The sequence below is a fragment of the Musca autumnalis genome, unplaced genomic scaffold (assembly GCF_047663935.1).
Source record: "Musca autumnalis isolate F117 unplaced genomic scaffold, ASM4766393v1 scaffold_2, whole genome shotgun sequence".
NCBI classification, from domain to species: Eukaryota; Metazoa; Arthropoda; class Insecta; order Diptera; family Muscidae; genus Musca; species Musca autumnalis.
Window position 1 is genome coordinate 217,896,901 of NW_027411755.1, and position 23,914 is coordinate 217,920,814.

A 23,914-nucleotide genomic window follows, 5' to 3' on the forward strand; every position below is an offset into this window, starting at 1 on the left:
ATTAAAGAGAAGTGCAAGTCTTGCTAGATTTCGGAGTATGGGAACGCATTTTTAGCACTAAACGGGAAAACTACTGCAAGTACTAATTTTGTGCAGGTTCTGAGCACAAATTTTATCTATCAAATGGCCTGTTCCCGTACTTTATAAAGTGGTAAGAGTTGTAAAAGTCGTAAACGATTTTCATATAAATTTTGTGTAAGGGAACGAAAATGTGTAAAAGTGGTAAACATTGTAAAAACTTTTTAGTTCTGGAACAGAGCTAAAATTTATTATAACGAAGTCTCAACGATAAAATCATTTTTTGATATTTTCATTTGTTAGTACTATACACAATTAATACGATATATAGATCATTTTAGGATAATTTTCCAAATAAAGTTTTAAAGTTCTATATTGTCGTATATTTTTGATGCTTAATTCAATTTACAACAACTTGTTTTGAAAATTCATGTTCGATCAGCTGCGCATATGCATCCACCTTGATCATTGTGATATGTTTGAAATCAACAAAAAAATAAAGCTGTAAACAGATACAACGTTTGGGTAAAGTTTTGTGTCGTTTTGGCCGTTTTTACACTGTTGGGCATGATGCCGAAAAATTCAAATTCATTTTAAATATATGCCGGCAAACAGATAAACGCTGGACTTTGGTATCGTCGTCGCCCTGTTGTTGTTGTTTTTTTCTCGACGCCCAACGCAAAACTTTAATCAAACGTTGTATCTGTTTTCAGCTTAAGTGTAAACACCGGGGTGTATTTCAGGATTTCGTGAAATCCAGTGGATTTTGGAGCGCAAGTATAAACTTGGCATAAAATTATAAGTTCAGTGAAATTATTTTTTAATGATGAAGAAAATGTACAGGACATGGCATCTATTAGAAGAAATTTGAGGGACAAGTCGAATCCATTGGAATTGCCATCTGCACTGAAAGTTGATGCTCTGGTTGGAAAGATCAGTATAATCTGTAAATTATTTTAGGTTTAAGGCGTATTTTTGATTGCCAAAGGATGCCGTAGTTTATATGCCATTTAGATTATGACCTCATTAGCCGGATTTAGTGCATTATCAGGATTTATTTGCTAAATCCGGCTATAATCAACCAGATTTCCCATAAAAAAATTAAACCTCGTATTGTGTGAATTTGTTTTAAATCCGGCATAAATCCTCGTATACAACGCTGTTTTTTGCAATATGTAGCTAGAAAATACAAAAAGTTGCAAACTGGCACAAGAAACAAGGTAGAAGCTAGGGATATGCAAGTCGATTTTCGAGTAATCGATTCATCGATTCTTTTGTCCAATTTACATTACCAACTTTTTCGTCATTTAGAGCTGATTCGTAATTTATTTGCTAAAACAGGCAATATTTTGCGTCATTTGCCATACAAAAATAAATGACGATAGCTGCGTCATTTATTCTAAACAACGCACGAAAACACCATACTATTATAAGCAACCCTGCTTTTTCGTCATAAACTACCAAAAAATGCAACTGTTTTATGATGTCTTTGTTTGTTTGTGTGTGTAGTTGAAAAACAAAAATCTCAAACGATGACAAAAGTGAAAATAAATGTTTAAAAAACTTGCAAAAATTATGTTTTTTTGTTTTTAGAATTAATTTAAGTAATTTGATACACATTTGAATAAATATATTGTGTGCGTGTGTTTGTGTTATTGTATAAGTGTGTATGTGCGATTGTGTGCGTAAGCAAATGACGCAAAAAAACAGATGTAAATACACTTCATTTGATTCTAGGATTTCGTAAAACGAAATCATTTAATGTGCATATGTAAATTGGACTTTTGATTTGAAGAATCTAAAATTCGGAATCGAGTTTTGACTTCATAGAGAATCGAAAGATCGATTTTCTATTATGATTCTTCGATTCTTACAGAGGGAATCGAAAGATCAATTCTGTTTTGACTTTTTGATGTACCACGAAAATGAAATATACAGATTACATTGGTAAGAGCAAGACAATAATATTATATTATTTGTTGTACTGATGAACAAAATTAATCTAACGGTACGGCAGTGTTAAACGCGAAGCATTGTACACTAAAACGTTCACATTTTCAACTAAGGAGTCACCTCGATCAAACGATTCTTTTATCCAGGTGAGTTCTAAATAAGAATCAAAGGATCGAAAGATCGATTTTTGATTCCTACGTAAGAATCGAAAAATCGATTTTTGTGTTCTAAGTAAGAATCAAAAGATCGAAAGATCGATTCTTGAGTTCTAAGTAAGAATCAAAAGATCGAAAGATCGATTTTTGCTTGGTAATACGCATGGTACAAATACACAGGTAGCCGCATCGGCAATTGTTGGTAATATAAGATGTCAAAATTTGACATCAATTCAATGCAATTGACACATTTGCTCTGTTCCAGAACCTGCAAGAAGCTACTATTTTTTACTACGATAACATATTTTCCTTTATGTTATCGGGAAAAGTAGTAAAAATTAGTAGATTCTTGCAGTACTGGAACAGACCAATTATGTTACTATCAGCTGGCTTGATAATGCTACCTGTATTATTGTACCATGGTAATACGTATCCATGGTACAAATATACAGGTAGCCGCATCGGCAATTTTTGGTAACATAAGATGTCAAAATTTGACATCAATTCAATGCAATTGACACATTATGTTACCATCAGCTGGCTTGATAATGCTACCTGTATTATTGTACCATGGGATACGTACATGCTACCTGTGTATTTGTACCATGACGTATCCCTAGTAGAAGCATGGTACAATTCATGGTACAATTAAAAAGGTAGCAACAACGGCGAATTGCTACAACAAAGCCATGGTACAATTATTACAGGTAAAAGCAAGTGTTGTTGTACAACAATCGATACAACAACCACATAGAAATTTGTTGTTGTACGTAATACTAGTGTCAATCTAATTTTTCAAAAATGTAAACAAAATATGAAATATAAATACATACATATGTTTTGAAGTTTCATAATTGTAAATTAAAAAAATGAATAAAAACTAATTAAATTAAAATCAATAACGTTTCTGCTTGGTATGTTCCGTAAAAATGTTGACAGTAGTAAGTATTAATGCATCTAAATATCCAGAATAAAATAATTCATAGTTTATTTCAGATTATCCCAAAAATTGTTGGCTGAAGTTCCTAGATGCAAACTTGGTTCACTATTTTCATCCCTACAGGTGTAAGGATAAAAAGTGGTAACGAAAGGAGAGTGTCAACGTGCATTATAGTAAGTTTAGATTTTCTGAACGTGGGTTATGGTCTGTTTAATCCATTGCTTGACGTTTTGTGTAGCTAAAAACAACAACCACATAGGATTGCTTTCGTGATGCCAACCACAGCAACACCTGAGACGAGACTGCTGTTCTGATACCTCTTCCTTAGCATGTGCCAGTAGCAAAACAACAAGCTAAGACAGATTTTGAGAAATTTAATTATACTGAAATGTCCACCACCGATTTGGTACAGAATTCTGGCAGAATGTGAGTGGAAATTGTTTGCATTATAACAAATGCTTAAAATTAATCTTTTTCTAACTATAGCATCTATCAGGTCCATTATGAATTGAAAGACAAAGATTTCCGCTATGAGATGAGTCTGGTTGGCAAAGAAACAAATGGAGTACACCGTCTAAATTAAACATTTCGGAAATCTTTTATGACGACATCGCAGCTAAATATGAGATCGGACGAAGCATACATATGTGGGACCTTAAGTCATATTTGAAAATATTCCGACTCAATTGGATAGAGCAACGTACACGTTTCAATTTTTATTAAAGTATACATTGCTAAATACATATGTTTTCAAACCAGAATTTGTGCATTATTGACAATGTTGTAAGGTATCACCTTTTTATTATACGCATTTAACGTGAACATCAGACTAAAATTGCTATTGCAGCCATGAAACAGTATAAATTGAGTCTGAATAAATGTTGCAGTTCTATTAACAAGATGCAGTCGCAAAAGAAGTTTAAAACGCATTGCTAATTATACATTTTTGCCGTTAAAAATATCATTTATAGATGGACTCAAATATCGATTACAATTTATAAATAATCAAATGTATGTTTATGCATTTTATTAAAATTAACTATTATATACATTTGCATTAAAACAATATACATTGACTAATATTGAAACTTAATATTAGGAAAATTCGCGTAAACATCTATTAAAACATTCAAAATAAAAAAATTATGTTTATAATACAAGAAGCAGCCAAACTCCGATCTAAAAATGCATTAGGAAGTCTGTCATTTGTATGCTCTCTCAATATAACAAATATTAAAAATACACTCCCAATAGCGTACAACAATAAGAAAGGGCAACCACGTTTTGATGAAGCCCACAACACTAACATATCTGCCACAGAAGAATATCCATGCGGCCAACTTTACCATGGAACTTTACAACTGGAATCTTTGTAGCGCATACAATTTAATGCAGTCGCTACATGCGAATGGCAATTGTCACAGAAGAGATTGTGCATTCGTGTGCCATAAAACACGGAAGCTTTAGATACTGCTTCGTCCCACATTAAAGATCATCCCTCAACATTATTGGGACTTAAACGTAAATAACGGGTAGGTCTCGCAAATCCCATGTTGTCTTCCGATACAAAATATGGTCCAACGAAATCTCTTATAATGCCATTTGACATGCAAATACCAAAAACTGCTGTTTGATACCTCCCTACTAGGGATATTTAGAACAAATCTGCTTCGCCATAGTTAGCCAAAATAACACGGCTGAGGTTCCGTAATAAAAGGCTAACCATACTCTGAACTTATCTTATTCCGTATAATTCACAGTGCATCCAATATATTGAGATTCCATTCATAATGTTTTCAATCAGATCCTTGTCTGCAATGAGATATTTTTACATGCATAAATACCCACTTTACCATGAATAAATATAGCACTGACCTGTATCCGCAAATTCCTGGCACACCATTTTAAACGGCCTTTTGTTCTCTTACACCATTTGCTGATCTATTTATTCGAAGTTAGCCGTGAAGTCTATAACTTCAAAAATATGTGTTTTATGTTTGTTTATCAGAAAGTAAAATAACATAAATATTAATTGACAATTAACGAAAAGAACAACATGTATTAAACTTCATATTGTTTTTGACACTAGTATTACGTGTCAATCTAATCAGCTGGGACTTGCTTTTACCTGTATTATTGTACCATGCAACAAAGCAACTTTTTTGTAATGTAAAATGTCACTCAATTGAATTAGGCAGCATTTGAATTAGGTAGTACTTGGACTTTAGTCCTTTACATGAAACTGAGCGTTACCTTGCTTACTTCTGATAAAAGAACTAAAAAGAAAAGGGCAACCCAGTTCGAAATTTCCTCGGCCTTCTTTATTCTTTTACTTTTATTATGTCAAAAATGAAGCAGGAAAGCAAGGCAATCAGGCAGAGCAGCTTATGTACGCAGGCCTTTACTTTTGAAAATGGTAAAACCGGCAAAAGTAGTAAAAGTTGAAAACTACTCCCATATGAATTATATACTATGTTTACATTTACGAAATCCACTCGATTTCAACTGTCAATTCCATTTGTCAAACGTCAAATGAAATCCAATCGATTTCAGACGAGTTTTCATTTGACGTATACACAAATTGGGGTGTCGATAAATTCACATTTTTCCTGGGATATCTCAGGAAGTTAATAGATTCCTCGGAATTCCTGGCTCAAATTATATACAGAAGACCTTGAATTGTGTTTTAATATGGTGTTATATAATCCTTGCACACCAATTGAGACAGAAATGTGAAATATTCTGTTAAAAACCTGCTCCCAGAGCATCAAAATATTGTTACGGAATTAGGTTTAACTAATCTCCGTGTAGACGTTGTTTTATTCCCCGATACGATTTGTACCAAATAAAACAGGGTTCGTTTTAGATTACGTTTCTACAATGCTTTATTTACTTTATTACACTTATTCGGAACCGACTTTAATTACTAAGCACACAGCTTGTATCTAGTTAGCACGCAGCACTTCTTTAACCGATCTGTTCAATTCAACGCTTAAAACACAACTCAACTCGTCATTGCCAGTTCCCCTGTATTTATACCCCAAAGTCTCCCTGTTCTATAGCCCACTAGAACACATATGGCAACACCTCGAATCTGTGCAGCGAACACACAGACGCACATTCGCACTAAAGGGCTGTTTATACCATCTATCAATGTCATATGAGCTGTTATTTCTTTCACCCATTCGACATTCTCTATGTTTGTCAAAATTGACGTCATCCATACAACTTTCAATTTGTGCGTTCATACCTACAAGTGTTATTTTCGTATGACATAACCTATAAATATAAAAACAGCTGTTTTTGTCATTGTTTACATTTATTGTTGAGTTACAAATTTGCGCAAATTTTTAATTTTGGTTGAAGGAAAATGAATATCTAGCATGTTTGTTGTGGTGGAATAGGTTTTTGGGGTTATAGAGGCATTCATGTTTTGCCACAAAGCAATAATTTCCAACACTGCCCCTTTCGACCAATCGATCTGAAAATAACATTATAAACACCCTTTATTTCCTTTTTTATATATTTAAATATACATAACTTTCCATTTTCTTTTTTAAAAGATTTTGTTTTTCAATTTTTTTTGGGAATGCCAGAAAACAGCTGATAAATTTATGTTTACATACGAGAATGCCGTATCAAATAGAGCGCTCCCTAAATGAAAAATTTACATATGAGTTGCCAAATCGTTTTGATAGATGAAAATTTTCATAGTGGTCACACTATGTGTACAACATTCGCAGGTAGAAAATTTGACATCTCATACGACATTGATAGATGGTGTAAACAACCCTTAAGCGAACAACCATACTCACATACATACAAGTAAACAAGCGCAGTAATGACGTAATTACAACAACAAACAAATGCAAGAAATAAGAAATGACAACTAACGATAATTACAAACAAAAGCACATTAATCAAAGGTAAAGTAACATCTAGAATAATGAAGAGAGTTCTACATGGTAGTTGTTGTTGCTTAAATAAAGTAACTGCGTAATAAAAACTTTACGTTACAATTCAAATTTTTAAATTAACGGAATTTAAACTAAACTAACTTAAACCTATCAGTTACATTCGTAACAATATAATCACTACCAAAAAGCATGAAATTTACACTGTGAACAACGTAGTTTTCGTATTATGATCATTACCGTCAATATAAGGTCGGATAATTGTACATTTATGATTCAATTGGTGTCCAAGGATTATATAACACCATATTAAAACACAATTCAAGGTCTTCTGTATGTAATTTGAGCCAAGAATTCCGAGGAATCTATTAACTTCCTGAGATATCCCAGGAAAAATGTGAATTTATCGACACCCAGGAAGGTGCGTTATGCACAAGGTCAACTAAAAAAGCTTTCTAGTGGCCTGTTCCCGTACTTTATAAAGTGGTAAAAGTCGTAAAACTTGTAAAAGTCGAAAACGATTTTCATATAAATTTTGTGTACGGGAACGCAAAATGAGTAAAAGTGGTAAAAATTGTAAAAACTTTTTAGTTCTGGAACAGAGCTTAGGATATCAAAATCTATAATCTGACACTAATATTGTGGCTTTTGTATACTCAAATACCTAAAACGGAAAGAAATCGGCAAGGGTCCGCTTTAACGAGCTATACAAGAAGTTTGGCATTAAATAACGGCATTTAACACCCAAAAAATATTTTTTTTCTCTAAAAAATATCTCGGATTTATTTGCTTAATCTGCTCAAATCTGTAGGGGGATTCTGTAACTCATTTTTGCTGTTATCGATAATTGTCGGTAAAATTAAAATGCTTATAATTTCGATAATTAACGAATTTTTTCGGTAAATTAACGATGAATAAAAAGTGGTCGCTAGCCTCTACCGATACAAACAGTGATGCCAACTTTTCTTTATGTTTTTAGTCAAAATTTTGCGATTTAATTTTACCGATTTTTGTCGGTAACAGCAAAAATGAGTTACAGAATCCCACTACTGACCAGATTTGCCATACAAAACCCAGCAAAAAAGTTTGGAAGTAGTGCAATGCAGAGTTAGGATTTCAATACATCTTTCGATGCAGTCCACACGGAGTTATGAAAAATGCACTCCGCTCGATAGATGTTAGAAGCACTCGCTTAAAGATCCCTAGCCAAGTAAATCAATTTTTTGATCCCTACAGTCGCAGTCTTTTTTCTGAACACAAGAAAGAGTTTCTAAAATTATAAGAATTTGTTTTAAAAAAATAAAGAAATACAAACTAAAGATACGAACATTGCTGTAATTCACAAGACGCAAATTATTTTTGAAGTGGAGTTGGAGTTTTTTTTGGGAATCTGAATTGGAGTTGGAGGAAAAATGAAAAACCATTTGGACGATGAAGCAATATCAGTTGCGGTGTCATAAAAAGCAGAGCAAAGGAAGTAAACTCAGTTACGATCAAATTTAATGCAGAGTTTTTATAATTTGTGTTAATGTAATAAAGTTAATATTCTTTTTTTTAAACGAATAAGCAATGTATTTTATTTATTTTGGGATATTTGCAATGGCTTGCATTTTATAGCATCTTTAGACCTCATTTAAATTCAATCCAAAACACTACATCAAAGGCTGTGATTTGGATCGAAAACACTACATCAAAGGCTGTGATTTGGATCGAAAATGGAGTGCATCCTAGCTGTGTTCCGTGGAAGCAAAATGGAGTGCATCCTTGCTGCGCGCTCTCTTGTAAAATTCATAGGTGAATTCATAGAAAAAGATGTACTCCAGCGGCAATTGTTCTAGTGATTTAACTGCATCCGTGGATGCAAACTTTTTGCTGGGAAATTAAATCCTCTCATGGCTGGGTTTATTTTAAATCCGGCACAAATCCACAAAAAATACAGTGGTGTATTCGGTATTTGTGCAAAAAAAATCTAACTCTACTCAAAAAGTTTCAAAAGTTACAACTGTTTTTGCAATAGAGTTTGTCGTGTTTTACACGTTTACGATTGGTCGCTTGAGATTTTATGGAGTTAATAAATCTAAAGTTATTTGGAAATCATAAAATTATTTTTTATCATTAGACACTTTTTTAACAAAAAGTACGTTTGATACCATGATAAAAAATGTACCCCTGTGTGTAAAATATACCAATATGAGCAAAGAGTTGACGATATCTCATACGATAAATTGTAAAAGTGTAACACACGACTTTATTAGTTATTTTGTATGTATACCATGGTACAAATACACAGGTAGCCGCATCGGCAATTGTTGGTAACATAAGGTGTCAAAATTTGACATCAATTCAAAGCAGTTGACACATTATGTTACCATCAGCTGGCATGATAATGCTACCTGTATTATTGTACCATGATGTATACGTAAACAAACATCAGCTGACAGTTTATATCCTCGAAAAGCTAAAGGCCTGCGTACATAAGCTGCTCTGCCTGCTTACCTTGCTTACTTCTGATAAAAGAATAAAAAAGAAAAGGGCAACCCAGTTCGAAATTTCCTCGGCCTTCTTTATTCTTTTATTTTTATTATGTCAAAAATGAAGCAGGAAAGCAAGGCAATCAGGCAGAGCAGCTTATGTACGCAGGCCTTAATAGATATGACTTCACTATAGAGCTGGCAAAAATCGATGGCACTATCGATAATATCGATTGTTATTTAAAAATTCAATATCGATAGATAGTTTTGCCTATCGATATTATCGAAATAAAAACCTCTAACCTGAAATCCATTGAAATAACTAGAAATTTCGCTGCTTTTCGGTTATGTCCCGGGCCACACTAGAGTAATTTCATTGAAAGTTTGGCATGAAATTATGAGTCTATAGATCGAGTTCCACTCCAATGTGGGCCGGGACTATGTGTGTGTAAGAAAGTAAGTCCGTAGTCACACGTACAAATTTTTTCAGTAAAATAAAATGTATTTTTTACATTTTTTATAAAATAAAAGCATTTGTTTATTCCCCTTTAAATTTCTGTGAACTACTTTTGCATAATTTCAAGAAAATCATTGACATTTCCGTCATTTTCATCTCCATATTAATGGCGATGACAACTTAACGATAATATCGATAGCAATCGATATTTTAAAACATATCGAAAATATCTAATGTTGGGAATATCGATGGTTTGCCAGCTCTACTTCTGGTCTGTTCCTTTACTTTTGAAAGTGGTAAAACCAGCAAAAGTAGCAAAAGTTGTAAACTGCTCCCATATGAATTGTATGGTGTCTGAAGTAAAGGAACGCTTTTCGAGTAGAAAGTGGTAAAACTTGAAGATTCTTGCACGTAAAGGAACAGAGCTTTCATTAGCCGGATTTGGAACATTATCAGGTTTAATTTGCTAAATCCAGCCAAAATCTACCAGATTTCCCATACAAAAATAAATCCTCGTATTGAGTGGATTTGTTTTAAATCTGGCATAAATCCTCGTATACAACTCTGTTTTTTGCAACATGTTGCTAGAAAATACAAAAAGTTGCAAACTGGCACAAGAAACAAGGTAGATGCATCGGTGAATTGCTACAATAAAAATAATTTAAAATGTAAAAATTTGTAAACAAGGCGGAAAAATTAAATTTGTTTTGTCGTACAAAGTTGATTTTAATCAACCCAGACTAATATTTACTATGTCTAAACGATAAAATAATTCGTTTATTTATTTTATATGGGCCAACTGCGTTAGAATAATCCTTAATTTTCTCTTTAGTTAGCATTTGGTCTGTTCCAGTACTGCAAGAATCTACTAATTTGTACTATTTTTTCCGATAACATAAAGGAAAAAATTTTATCGTAGTAAAAAATAGTAGCTTCTTGCAGGTTCTGGAACATAACAATTAGTAGCATAATGTGCTAACATTTTCAGTAATTAACAATAAATTCGTAATTTGACGTATGTTTTTTGAGACGAATTCAATTTACAAAAAAAATCTTTTGACGTTTCAAATTCGATCAGATGGGCTGATGCATCTACCTTGGTAATTGTGCTATGAACAAAAATCAGCTGACTGAAATTTAAATCCTCCAAAATGTATATCTAAATGCAATAAGATTTGTACTGGATTTATTAAATCCAGTCGAGGATTTATGGCTAGTCTAATACGGCGTTTATATTATAGTTTTTTGCAGGGTTAACCTTCTTTATGAGGATTTATTTGAAGTATACACAATGGAAATGGCATTTGAAACCCAGACCCACTGGGTTAACCCGGTTATATGTAAACGGCCTATTAATGAGCGATAAGTGTAACCCACTGGATCTATTATAGTATGTTTATATATAACCGGATTTAACAAACCCACTGGGTTTCAAATGTCAATTCCATTACATATAAGTCAAACAAATCCTCACAAAGAAGGTTAACCCTGCAAAAGGCTATAATATAAACATGGCCTTACACCCAGTGGGTTAACCTTCAATAGTGTAACCGGGGCATTAGATTTTCAATTTGAATGTTTTCATATGTCTGTGTTTAGACACACAAATTTCTCGGGAAAGTAAATTGAGTTTTTGGGAGAGAGCGGAGAGGAAAGAGCTCCTCAATACTCTTTCCTACCCCTATTGCCTAAAAACTGAATTTACTTTCCCGTGTGTGTAAACACGGACTATCATTCCACTAAATGCATAATTTCTCGCAGAAAGTGCAAAAATGTTTGGGCTCGCAGGTAATTCATTGAAAAACGAGAAGCTGTTTCAGTTACGATCAAATTTAATGCAGAGTTTTTATAATTTGTGTTAATGTAATAAAGTTAATATTCTTTTTTTTAAACGAATAAGCAATGTATTTTATTTATTTTGGGATATTTGCAATGGCTTGCATTTTATAGCATCTTTAGACCTCATTTAAATTCAATCCAAAACACTACATCAAAGGCTGTGATTTGGATCGAAAACACTACATCAAAGGCTGTGATTTGGATCGAAAATGGAGTGCATCCTAGCTGTGTTCCGTGGAAGCAAAATGGAGTGCATCCTTGCTGCGCGCTCTCTTGTAAAATTCATAGGTGAATTCATAGAAAAAGATGTACTCCAGCGGCAATTGTTCTAGTGATTTAACTGCATCCGTGGATGCAAACTTTTTGCTGGGAAATTAAATCCTCTCATGGCTGGGTTTATTTTAAATCCGGCACAAATCCACAAAAAATACAGTGGTGTATTCGGTATTTGTGCAAAAAAAATCTAACTCTACTCAAAAAGTTTCAAAAGTTACAACTGTTTTTGCAATAGAGTTTGTCGTGTTTTACACGTTTACGATTGGTCGCTTGAGATTTTATGGAGTTAATAAATCTAAAGTTATTTGGAAATCATAAAATTATTTTTTATCATTAGACACTTTTTTAACAAAAAGTACGTTTGATACCATGATAAAAAATGTACCCCTGTGTGTAAAATATACCAATATGAGCAAAGAGTTGACGATATCTCATACGATAAATTGTAAAAGTGTAACACACGACTTTATTAGTTATTTTGTATGTATACCATGGTACAAATACACAGGTAGCCGCATCGGCAATTGTTGGTAACATAAGGTGTCAAAATTTGACATCAATTCAAAGCAGTTGACACATTATGTTACCATCAGCTGGCATGATAATGCTACCTGTATTATTGTACCATGATGTATACGTAAACAAACATCAGCTGACAGTTTATATCCTCGAAAAGCTAAAGGCCTGCGTACATAAGCTGCTCTGCCTGCTTACCTTGCTTACTTCTGATAAAAGAATAAAAAAGAAAAGGGCAACCCAGTTCGAAATTTCCTCGGCCTTCTTTATTCTTTTATTTTTATTATGTCAAAAATGAAGCAGGAAAGCAAGGCAATCAGGCAGAGCAGCTTATGTACGCAGGCCTTAATAGATATGACTTCACTATAGAGCTGGCAAAAATCGATGGCACTATCGATAATATCGATTGTTATTTAAAAATTCAATATCGATAGATAGTTTTGCCTATCGATATTATCGAAATAAAAACCTCTAACCTGAAATCCATTGAAATAACTAGAAATTTCGCTGCTTTTCGGTTATGTCCCGGGCCACACTAGAGTAATTTCATTGAAAGTTTGGCATGAAATTATGAGTCTATAGATCGAGTTCCACTCCAATGTGGGCCGGGACTATGTGTGTGTAAGAAAGTAAGTCCGTAGTCACACGTACAAATTTTTTCAGTAAAATAAAATGTATTTTTTTACATTTTTTATAAAATAAAAGCATTTGTTTATTCCCCTTTAAATTTCTGTGAACTACTTTTGCATAATTTCAAGAAAATCATTGACATTTCCGTCATTTTCATCTCCATATTAATGGCGATGACAACTTAACGATAATATCGATAGCAATCGATATTTTAAAACATATCGAAAATATCTAATGTTGGGAATATCGATGGTTTGCCAGCTCTACTTCTGGTCTGTTCCTTTACTTTTGAAAGTGGTAAAACCAGCAAAAGTAGCAAAAGTTGTAAACTGCTCCCATATGAATTGTATGGTGTCTGAAGTAAAGGAACGCTTTTCGAGTAGAAAGTGGTAAAACTTGAAGATTCTTGCACGTAAAGGAACAGAGCTTTCATTAGCCGGATTTGGAACATTATCAGGTTTAATTTGCTAAATCCAGCCAAAATCTACCAGATTTCCCATACAAAAATAAATCCTCGTATTGAGTGGATTTGTTTTAAATCTGGCATAAATCCTCGTATACAACTCTGTTTTTTGCAACATGTTGCTAGAAAATACAAAAAGTTGCAAACTGGCACAAGAAACAAGGTAGATGCATCGGTGAATTGCTACAATAAAAATAATTTAAAATGTAAAAATTTGTAAACAAGGCGGAAAAATTAAATTTGTTTTGTCGTACAAAGTTGATTTTAATCAACCCAGACTAATATTTACTATGTCTAAACGATAAAATAATTCGTTTATTTATTTTATATGGGCCAACTGCGTTAGAATAATCCTTAATTTTCTCTTTAGTTAGCATTTGGTCTGTTCCAGTACTGCAAGAATCTACTAATTTGTACTATTTTTTCCGATAACATAAAGGAAAAAATTTTATCGTAGTAAAAAATAGTAGCTTCTTGCAGGTTCTGGAACATAACAATTAGTAGCATAATGTGCTAACATTTTCAGTAATTAACAATAAATTCGTAATTTGACGTATGTTTTTTGAGACGAATTCAATTTACAAAAAAAATCTTTTGACGTTTCAAATTCGATCAGATGGGCTGATGCATCTACCTTGGTAATTGTGCTATGAACAAAAATCAGCTGACTGAAATTTAAATCCTCCAAAATGTATATCTAAATGCAATAAGATTTGTACTGGATTTATTAAATCCAGTCGAGGATTTATGGCTAGTCTAATACGGCGTTTATATTATAGTTTTTTGCAGGGTTAACCTTCTTTATGAGGATTTATTTGAAGTATACACAATGGAAATGGCATTTGAAACCCAGACCCACTGGGTTAACCCGGTTATATGTAAACGGCCTATTAATGAGCGATAAGTGTAACCCACTGGATCTATTATAGTATGTTTATATATAACCGGATTTAACAAACCCACTGGGTTTCAAATGTCAATTCCATTACATATAAGTCAAACAAATCCTCACAAAGAAGGTTAACCCTGCAAAAGGCTATAATATAAACATGGCCTTACACCCAGTGGGTTAACCTTCAATAGTGTAACCGGGGCATTAGATTTTCAATTTGAATGTTTTCATATGTCTGTGTTTAGACACACAAATTTCTCGGGAAAGTAAATTGAGTTTTTGGGAGAGAGCGGAGAGGAAAGAGCTCCTCAATACTCTTTCCTACCCCTATTGCCTAAAAACTGAATTTACTTTCCCGTGTGTGTAAACACGGACTATCATTCCACTAAATGCATAATTTCTCGCAGAAAGTGCAAAAATGTTTGGGCTCGCAGGTAATTCATTGAAAAACGAGAAGCTGTTTCAATCGTTTGCTTTTGAAAACAACAAAGCACATGTTTATTAGGCTTTATTCTTTTCAAGTTTAACAAAATAACGCGCATATTTACTCTGTTCCAGAACCTGCAAGAAGCTACTACGATAACAATTTTTCCTTTATGTTATCGAAAAAATAGTAAAAACTAGTAGATTCTTGCAGTACTGGAACAGACCAATTCTCTGTCACAGAACTGCAAGAATCTACTAATTTTTACTATTTTTTCCGATAACATAAAGGAAAAATGTTATCGTAGTAAAAAATAGTAGCTTCTTGCAGGTTCTGGAACAGACCAATATTAACAAATATTGTACCGCCTCTATAAGCGGTGTTTTTTTGTGCGGCATGTCGTTCGGACCTGTAGGGGGATTCTGTAACTCATTTTTGCTGTTATCGATAATTGTCGGTAAAATTAAAATGCTTATAATTTCGATAATTAACGAATTTTTTCGGTAAATTAACGATGAATAAAAAGTGGTCGCTAGCCTCTAACGATACAAACAGTGATGCCAACTTTTCTTTATGTTTTTAGTCAAAATTTTGCGATTTAATTTTACCGATTTTTGTCGGTAACAGCAAAAATGAGTTACAGAATCCCACTACTGGAGGAGGTAAAGGCCTGCGTACATAAGCTGCTTTGCCTGGTTGCCTTGCTTTCCTGCTTCATTTTTGACATAATAAAACTAAAAGAATAAAGGAGGCCGAACAAATTCCTAACTGGGTTGCTCTTTTCTTTTTTATTCTTTTATCAGAAGAAGCTTATGTACGCAGGCCTTTACATGTCAACGATATGAAGGAGTCTTTAAGGGAAATAGTTTTTTTTCTGATGAATAAATTTGTTCTTCAAAAAATATATATTCTTAACTAGGCGTTTACACCAGACAGTTTGTCTTCAAATACAACTCTGATTTACTAACACACACATACATTTGCCGTTTGTCTCCCAGCTGTCCATAATTTTTTCACAGACAGTAAGGAAGACAAATTTTTGGCATTTTTGTAAAAATAAGTGAGATAATAATTGAAATGTGTGGAAAACAAAAGAACATGAACAAAAAACAAAATATGAGAACAGAAAACAAAAATAAATCGATGATTTTCATTCAAAATTTTACAACTGTTTTTGCAGTTGTCGGGACGCCTACGTCACACAAGCAAGTTGTGGGATTTTGACAATCAATACATGAAGTCAACTGTCCTGTCATTTGTAAACGCAGGGTAATATACATCGAACATAGTCGATGGTCAGACTAGCACGATTTCAACATGTCCACGTCAAGTTTATAGACGAGGGGTATGAAGTAGTGAAACCCATGTACATGGTTTTCTGTGTTTGTTGTGTTGCCTCTTCTTGTTATTCGTTGCAAGTTTTTTCTTCCATTTTCTTTCATTTTTATTTTCTCAAGCAAACGTTAACAAGAAAACAAGCATAAGCTCTGTTCCAGAACTAAAAAGGTTTTACAATTTTTACCACTTTTACAAATTCGAAACACTCTAGTTTGACGTTCGACTAAAGAGGACACGCAAAAATCTTAAATTTCGCGTTAACGTGTGTGGACACAAACGAAACTTGAAAAGAAACTTTATCGAAATTGGTTTCAAGAAACCTTGCTAATCTGACCATCGACATAGAAATAAATATATAACATGTCGTATGGAATTTGACACTAACATTACAGCCCAGTTCAGTCAGCTGGGTATTTCTTGTTCTACAATGATAAAACATGTTAAATGTAAAATGCGTTTTGCGCACGAAATCACGAATGCTATGTTTTCATTTACGAAATCCACTCAATTTCAACTGTCAATTCCTTTGTCCCGGTCCACACTACAGTGATTTCATTGAAACAATTTCACGAAATTATGCGTCTCTAGATAGACTTCCATAGTAGAGTAAGGTCATAAAATTGCTGCAGTGAGAAATTCGATTTAAGAACGCCTAATTTCATGCATTTTTTAATGAAATTCACGCCAGTGCACAGTGCGAAATATGGGAAGTTTAGTGGAATTTTAAGGAATTTTGAAAGTACATAAAATGAATTAAATTTTAATTGAATTCGTTAGCTAAGTACTCCACTGCAAATGACCCATACTCAGTTTGGCGATTTACTCCGCGAGACGACTTAAAAATGCACTTTAAGTTGCACTTTTGTTTCATAATTTTTTTTTTTTTTCTAAAAAAATATAATTTGCATTCATTAAAAAAATAGCGTGGCGCGGACAAATGGTAAGTCAGTATGCCATGATTTATTTTTCTTAATATTTTAGAAAACAATTATGATATTTTACACTTTAAAACAATGCAAAAAGGGGTTTTTGTTTTCGTGCAATTTTAGTCGGAAAGAAGTGATTATTTGAAGTTTTCAAAATTATAAATGTTGGTGATTTACACATAGTGCAACATTTTTAGATGCTGCGGTGCAAATACCAAAATACGTTAAAAGTTGTAATGCAGTGCAGACCTGAACTTGATATGAAAGACATTATTAACACAATTAATGGTACAGACTTACTGAATGGATCAATAAACATTATACATACAAATGAAAACAAAAAATATTGACATTTTACTCCTTAATAGATGTGTAGGGATGTGGGGCTTCACCCAGAAGTGGACATATGTTTACAGCTTTTATGTGAGGAGGATTTTTATTCGCTAACATCTTAAAATTTACATTTGCATCAAAATCAGTTGCAATTTTTGTCTTCAACATTTAAAATACCTAATATGAGGGAACCCGTCATATGGGGGCTATACCAAAAAACGCGTACCTACTATGTTAATATTTCGCACAGATGTTTTCTATCTACGAAGAACTTAAAATGCCTAAATACAACCAAATACGTTGGAAAATGTGTCTGTAACATTTAAAATATATCCCATCGACCGGTACCGTTAAATGGGGTCAATACCAAAACGCGAACCTATATTGAAAATATTTTGTACATAAGTTTTCTATCCGCGGAAAACTCAATATACCAATTTGCAGCAAAATCGATTGAAAAATAAATCTAAAACGTAAAAACGACAGCCGGCGTTACATGAACGCTACGGGAAACCGCGGGCCTATGTGGCCCAATTTGAGCCCCACAATATCCACTAATGTAAGAATCATTTTTGCAAAATTATAGGAATCTACGCCCTTTACTTTAAAAGTTATTAGTAAAGTTCCGCTAAAGTGTTCATATTTCGCACTGTGCAGTGGGACCGGGACTTTGCATATCCGTCAAATGAAAACTCATCTGGAGCGGGGTATGAGGTAGTGAAACCGCTGTACATGGTTTTCTGTGTTTTACATTCTTACTATTATTATTTTCAAGAATCTCGCTAGTGTGACCATGGACGAAGAAAAGTTATTTATTATTATTTATTACTAGGCGTTTACACAAGACAGACTGTCTGCAAATACAACTCTGATTTACTAACACATACATATATTTGTCGTTTCTCTCCCAGCTGTCCATCGTTTTTTCAGAGACAGTAGGCTTAACAAATTTTTGACGTTTTTGTAAAAAAGAAATGAAACGATAATTGTAATGTGTTGAAAATAAAAGAATATGAACAAAAACAAAATATGTGAACGGAAAACAAAAAGAAATCGACGATTTTCATTCATAATTTTAAAACTGTTTTTGCAGTTGTCTGGACGCCTACGGCACACAGGCAAGTTTTGGGTTTTTGACAATCAATACATGTACTCAACTGTCCTGTCATTTGTAAACGCAGGGTTATTTATCAAATGGATAGGAATAGAATACTCGTACAATCCGTTCTAAATAAAGGTTCACTATTATTTGCAATCAAGTACTTTGGTAATCGGTTACGCTATCCATTCATGGTGAATGTTGCTAAGAGGCATCAACGTTGTGAGAGGAGAAATCTTTCATTTGTATTTGAATTTCTTGCCGTAAAGACGTGTTTTGTGGAGTTAGGGCCCTTATCGGTTTTTCTGTAGCAGTCCGCATCCGCCATATTTGATAAATATTTGCCACGGTTTAGAATACTGTTTTTCCAGTTTAATTTTTTTGTGTAAATTTGTATGACTAGTCGTAGCAGCAGAATGAGTGGAGGAAACAACAATGGAGGACGTCCACCACCACGTATAGATGGAATGATTTCTTTAAAGGTAAGTTTTGGTTGGCTATCAATTTTCAATTTGATGACGACGCCTAGGGGAAAAACAAAATGGCGTCATTACAGATATGAAATATTTCACATGGTCGACATAAAAGAATGAATGAAATAATAAGAATTTAACTTATTGTTTTTTTATAATCCAGGTTGATAATTTAACATATCGTACAACTCCAGAAGATTTGCGACGTGTCTTTGAACGTTGTGGAGATGTTGGTGACATTTATATTCCACGCGATCGTTATACCCGTGAAAGCCGGGGCTTTGCTTTTGTCAGGTAAGTTTTCATTTAATTAGAATATACTAAAATGAACGTAATTTCTAAGAATATTGCTCTTAAAATTAGTTAATATCATTGGCACGCCACTCCTTGGGAAATGAAATGTAATCGTTTTTTTTTTTGCCTGATTTTTGCTAAAATGTGTATGTATACCACAACACATACATACAAAAAGCGGGACGAATTCTTACCAATCATATGTTGACTTTTTATCTCACCCCAATTGTTATTCAGTTAATTTGCATGAAGTCAATGACAATGATTATTTGAACAACTTGTGAATAAGGTTCTTATTAAACAAGAAGAATACTACGCACCATCTGATTTTTAACTGTGATCTTCTATACTCTTTTATTGAGATTACTTGGCAGAAAAGTGCTAAATTAATTGTTTTCAATTTGCAACTGTTGTCTACCAAATTATTACTAGATGACCTACGTACGAAAGCTACAATGTATTGCCAAAAATTTGTATGTTCTAGGAACTTTTTGAATCCAAATTTACTAATCTATGTTTATTTTTCTTGTAGATTCTACGACAAACGTGATGCCGAAGAAGCTTTGGAAGCCATGGACGGTCGCAAGTTAGACGGCAGGGAGTTGCGTGTACAAATGGCACGTTATGGCCGTCCCACATCACCCAGCAACAATAATCGCCGTAACAATGGTCGTCGCGGTGGTGGTGGTGGTGGAGGAGGCGGTCGTCGCCGTTCACGTTCTCCAGTACGTCGTCGTTCACGTAGCCCTCGCCGTCGTTCATATTCACGCTCACGTTCACCACAAAGTCGATCACCAGTGAGACGTAATAAATTCTCACATAGTCCAGTAAGACGTTCTCTTAGCCGTAGTGGTAGCCGTAATGGTCTATCTGGTGCTGCTTTGGGTGCCGATCGAGGACGTAGTTTATCACGTAGTCGCAGTAGATCTTAGAAAAGATAAAAAACAACGTATATATCGCGAGAAGTAGAGGAAACGTATGCACAATAAAAATGTGTGCAAACAGTGCAAAATAGAAGGTATGTCTTTCGATTTTTTTAATTTTACTATAAAGGGATTTAAAATAATATCAGTTAAAGATTGGATATAACCGCTAATTTCCGGAGAGGAGTAGTTTCAAATGCTTATTCGATATGTAAGGTCTCCTAACCTGGACTTAGGCTGCAAATCAGCAATTTTCGTTCCTTGCAATGTCAGTTTGCGGCAAGCAACCCAACTAATTTGATTTTTTTCTGTAAGCTTCCCAGCAGGTTTTAACTTATGTTAAATACCTAGGATCTTAGAGGTAGTAGAGTCTCGGAATAAGAACTGTTTCGACTCCAAGGCATCAAAAATGACCTTTTGGAAGAAGGAGCAGCCCCGTTTCAACTTATTATGGCGTATTAAGAAATACTGAGCAATACTTAAGCAAAGGGACCCTGTATCTTATTGCTCTTTGTATAGTTTTACAGTAGTCAATACCACGGCAACCCCAATTTGAAGTTTGAAATCAAACTTCACAGTAGACTAATGAAACCGCAACTATTTTCATCTCTACATTATCGAGGGAAAGGGGGAGCCAGTCCAAAGTTGCCCTGATATTCTATATCCAGTTTCCATCAGCCATAAATAAGGCTCCCCGAAGTAAACCTTTGCCGATGTAGTGGCACATTGGTGGCCTGTGGGGTCTCATTCTGCAGTTCTTTTTTTAATTATAAATTTGTATATATTATACTATTTATATTAAATGATTTTGTTCTTTATTTATTTTTAGGTATCTCCAACCTCTTCAATGGCGGCTGCTAGGGAGACGATAACAACTATTTTCCAATAACATTTAGCTCCACACTATGATGTTGCTGTTGTATCAGCAGGTATAACAAAACAAATCTTTTAATTTAAAAACACAAACATTTTTAATTTTAACTACGGTAAAATACCAAACAAAGAAAACAGTAATCAAGAAAACAAAGTATAATTTGTTTTTACATAAAATATTATTAGAACTAAAACAAAAAGATTTCAAGAAAAAAAGAAATGTTTTTCTTTTCATAGAGGAAAAATGATATATTGAAAAACGCCATAGTTTAAATTCAAATGAACATGTACAAGATGTTGTTATCAAACAGAAAGTAATGTTTTGAAATATTTTTTCCACTTAACATGAATTTAAGTTTTTTTTTCTTTTTACAATTTATAATTTTTTGTAATTCGCACATCATTCATACATATATTCTTTCATTTAAACAAATGATTGGTATATTTCATGTATTCCCATCCCCCAAAAAATTCAATGTCAAAATTATAACGAAAATTCATCCATATTTGGATGAAATTGATATTTCAAATATTTCTTGATATAAGAATTGCAAAAATACTTTTAACCCATAAAATAATACATAATTACAACAATATATTGTAGTCTCTCAAAATTCATCATACAACAAATACATACATACAAATCATAATAATTTGCATTATTATATACAAACATATATCAAAATCAAGATAAGTTTATTTTCTCCACTAGCAGCGATTTCTTGAATTTTGTCTTGAGTTTATATATCTATCTGGGTAGGATTTAGGATTATAATTAAACTAGTAGTAGCCTTTATTAGTTTTAATGAAAACACACACACATGTTTAACTAATAAAATATAATTATGCTCCATAACAATTACATAACATGTACCACAAGCAATTGCTAGGTCCTTACGATGAGAATATTTATTATGTCCTTGCAACAGGCAAATAATATAAGAAAGGCAAAATGAGAAATTTCCATTGAAATTATTTTTATATCCTTTTGATTTACACTATTATATTACTGTTGTAGTAGTTCCCATATGTGTTACAACAATTCTCACTCTTTTGTTTTTGTTTTGTTGTTTGCTTTTTAACAATGCAATTTAATAACTTTCAAAATTTTATATACAATACAGGCATATAAAAAAGCGGTTTATGTTGGCTGTTCTTTTAAGCAGAGAGCAGAATATTGAAATGACAAAAAGGCAGACAAGACTAAAGAGGCAGGCAGGCTGTCGAAACAATGAAAAGTGTATAATATGAAATGTATAAGAGTGTAGGAGGAGGAGAGGAGTGTTATGATGATGATGGTGGGTGTAACCAGAATTGAAAATTGTGTGGGTGAAGCGTCGTGAGCTGTATATGTGGCGTTTGCTGCTGCTTTTTATAGGCCTGTGTGTTTTCAAATCACCTAAGAAATAAGCTGCTGATCTACCGGCTGCGGTCTTTTTCGGTGTTTATATATTTTGCTGCTTGCTACTGCTGCTGTCGCCGCTGCCTTCTGGCTCTAATGAAACGTACACAATTGTTCGTTTTGCTGTTGATGGCCGGCCGTTGGTGTCGTATCGCATTGCTGTTGCTCGTCTCAGCTTCAACAGCAGCGTATGCTGCTGGTGTTGTACAACGTATCATTTTGTGAAATTAACTTTAGTCGCACCAAAAATCAAGTGTAACCAGCACATTCTTATGCAGGAAAGTAGTCAGCAGTTTAGTAGGTGGTTTGCCGTCTGTGTTAAGCAGCAGAACACAAATGTCGTAACTGCGGGTTTCGAGTTTAACATGCAGCTTCAAGTCTTTCAAATTGAGCTGAGGCGTTGGCGCGATTGTGTAAAGCTGACTGGCGGCTAGAATGGCGCAATGGCGACATAATTTATTTCGTGCGTTTCATCGTACAAACAGCAACACATTACCCAACAATGTGGTTGGTCTATAAAATGGCAGAGGTGGTGCGGTGTGTTTTTAACTTACATTTAGCTAGAGAGTTTGTTGCAGAACTTTTACAACATATTTTCGCGAAAAAATTAGCAGATTTCCAGTTTTCAAAAATCATGTTAATAACCCCAGCACCACCAACCAACCACCATGGGTTGTAACAGAGTATTAACTTCAAATGTTATGCAGTCTTTCTTCTTAATGGTGGCGGCGTTAATGCTGTTTCATGTTGGTGTCCTTCATTGCGTTCGTTTTGAATTTTTTCTCAAAAACATATAAAACAGGTGATCGTTGGGAGAACATGAAGTCTTCTTCGGGCTGTGTGATGGAATGTTGTGGATATTATTCGTTCCTTGATTTGGTAGTGAGTGCTCTATTTGGTATTCTATTATGGAGTTATGAGGAGGTATGTATTCATGAAATTTTATTAACAATTTCTTTTCAGAGTCGCACGGCAGATGAAGTTCAAACATTTTATGATTACATTTATGATATCATTTTACTACAATCTTTTTTTTTAATAAAATTAAAAAAAAAAAAAAAATATTTTTTATATTGTATGGGATTGGGAAACATATTCACATTTATTCAGAAGTCGATTATGGATAGCAACACAACTCCAGTTGTGTTGAAAACACAAAATTACAGCCCCCAAAAGTATTCTATAATCACCCTTATTACGGTTGGCGTAGTCGTAGACCTTCAAGTGACGTAGACGTTGTCGTAGGCGTAGACGTTGGCGTAGTCGTAAGATACATTTTTATATGATGAAAAATTATATACAACG

General features: G+C 33.8%; 1 protein-coding gene and 2 long non-coding RNA genes across 4 annotated transcripts; 2 read left to right on the forward strand and 1 right to left on the reverse strand.

The window, feature by feature from the left end:
* Positions 1-2,851: 2,851 nt before the first annotated feature.
* On the forward strand, positions 2,852-3,986 carry LOC141393323 (uncharacterized). Its single transcript, XR_012410068.1, has 4 exons — positions 2,852-3,067; positions 3,123-3,239; positions 3,305-3,492; positions 3,553-3,986. It is a non-coding gene; the product is annotated as an uncharacterized lncRNA (long non-coding RNA).
* A 662-nt stretch (positions 3,987-4,648) lies between these two features.
* Positions 4,649-5,066, reverse strand: LOC141393324 (uncharacterized). The gene is made up of 2 exons (XR_012410069.1): positions 4,942-5,066; positions 4,649-4,878 (listed from the first exon to the last, which is right to left on the reverse strand). It is a non-coding gene; the product is annotated as an uncharacterized lncRNA (long non-coding RNA).
* Positions 5,067-18,811: 13,745 nt separating this feature from the next.
* On the forward strand, positions 18,812-23,670 carry SC35 (SR family splicing factor SC35). 2 transcript variants are annotated; one of them, XM_073970896.1, is made up of 5 exons: positions 18,812-19,126; positions 19,281-19,411; positions 19,944-20,429; positions 21,164-21,263; positions 22,332-23,670. In XM_073970896.1, exons 1-3 carry the CDS (start codon positions 19,040-19,042, stop codon positions 20,341-20,343), a joined length of 618 nt encoding a protein of 205 aa, XP_073826997.1. In that variant the 5' UTR covers positions 18,812-19,039; the 3' UTR covers positions 20,344-20,429; positions 21,164-21,263; positions 22,332-23,670. The 2 variants fall into 2 exon arrangements, with proteins under 2 accessions (XP_073826997.1, XP_073826996.1); XM_073970895.1 differs by lacking the exon at positions 22,332-23,670 and having other exon boundaries at positions 18,828-19,126; positions 21,164-22,077.
* The last annotated feature ends 244 nt before the right edge of the window (positions 23,671-23,914 follow it).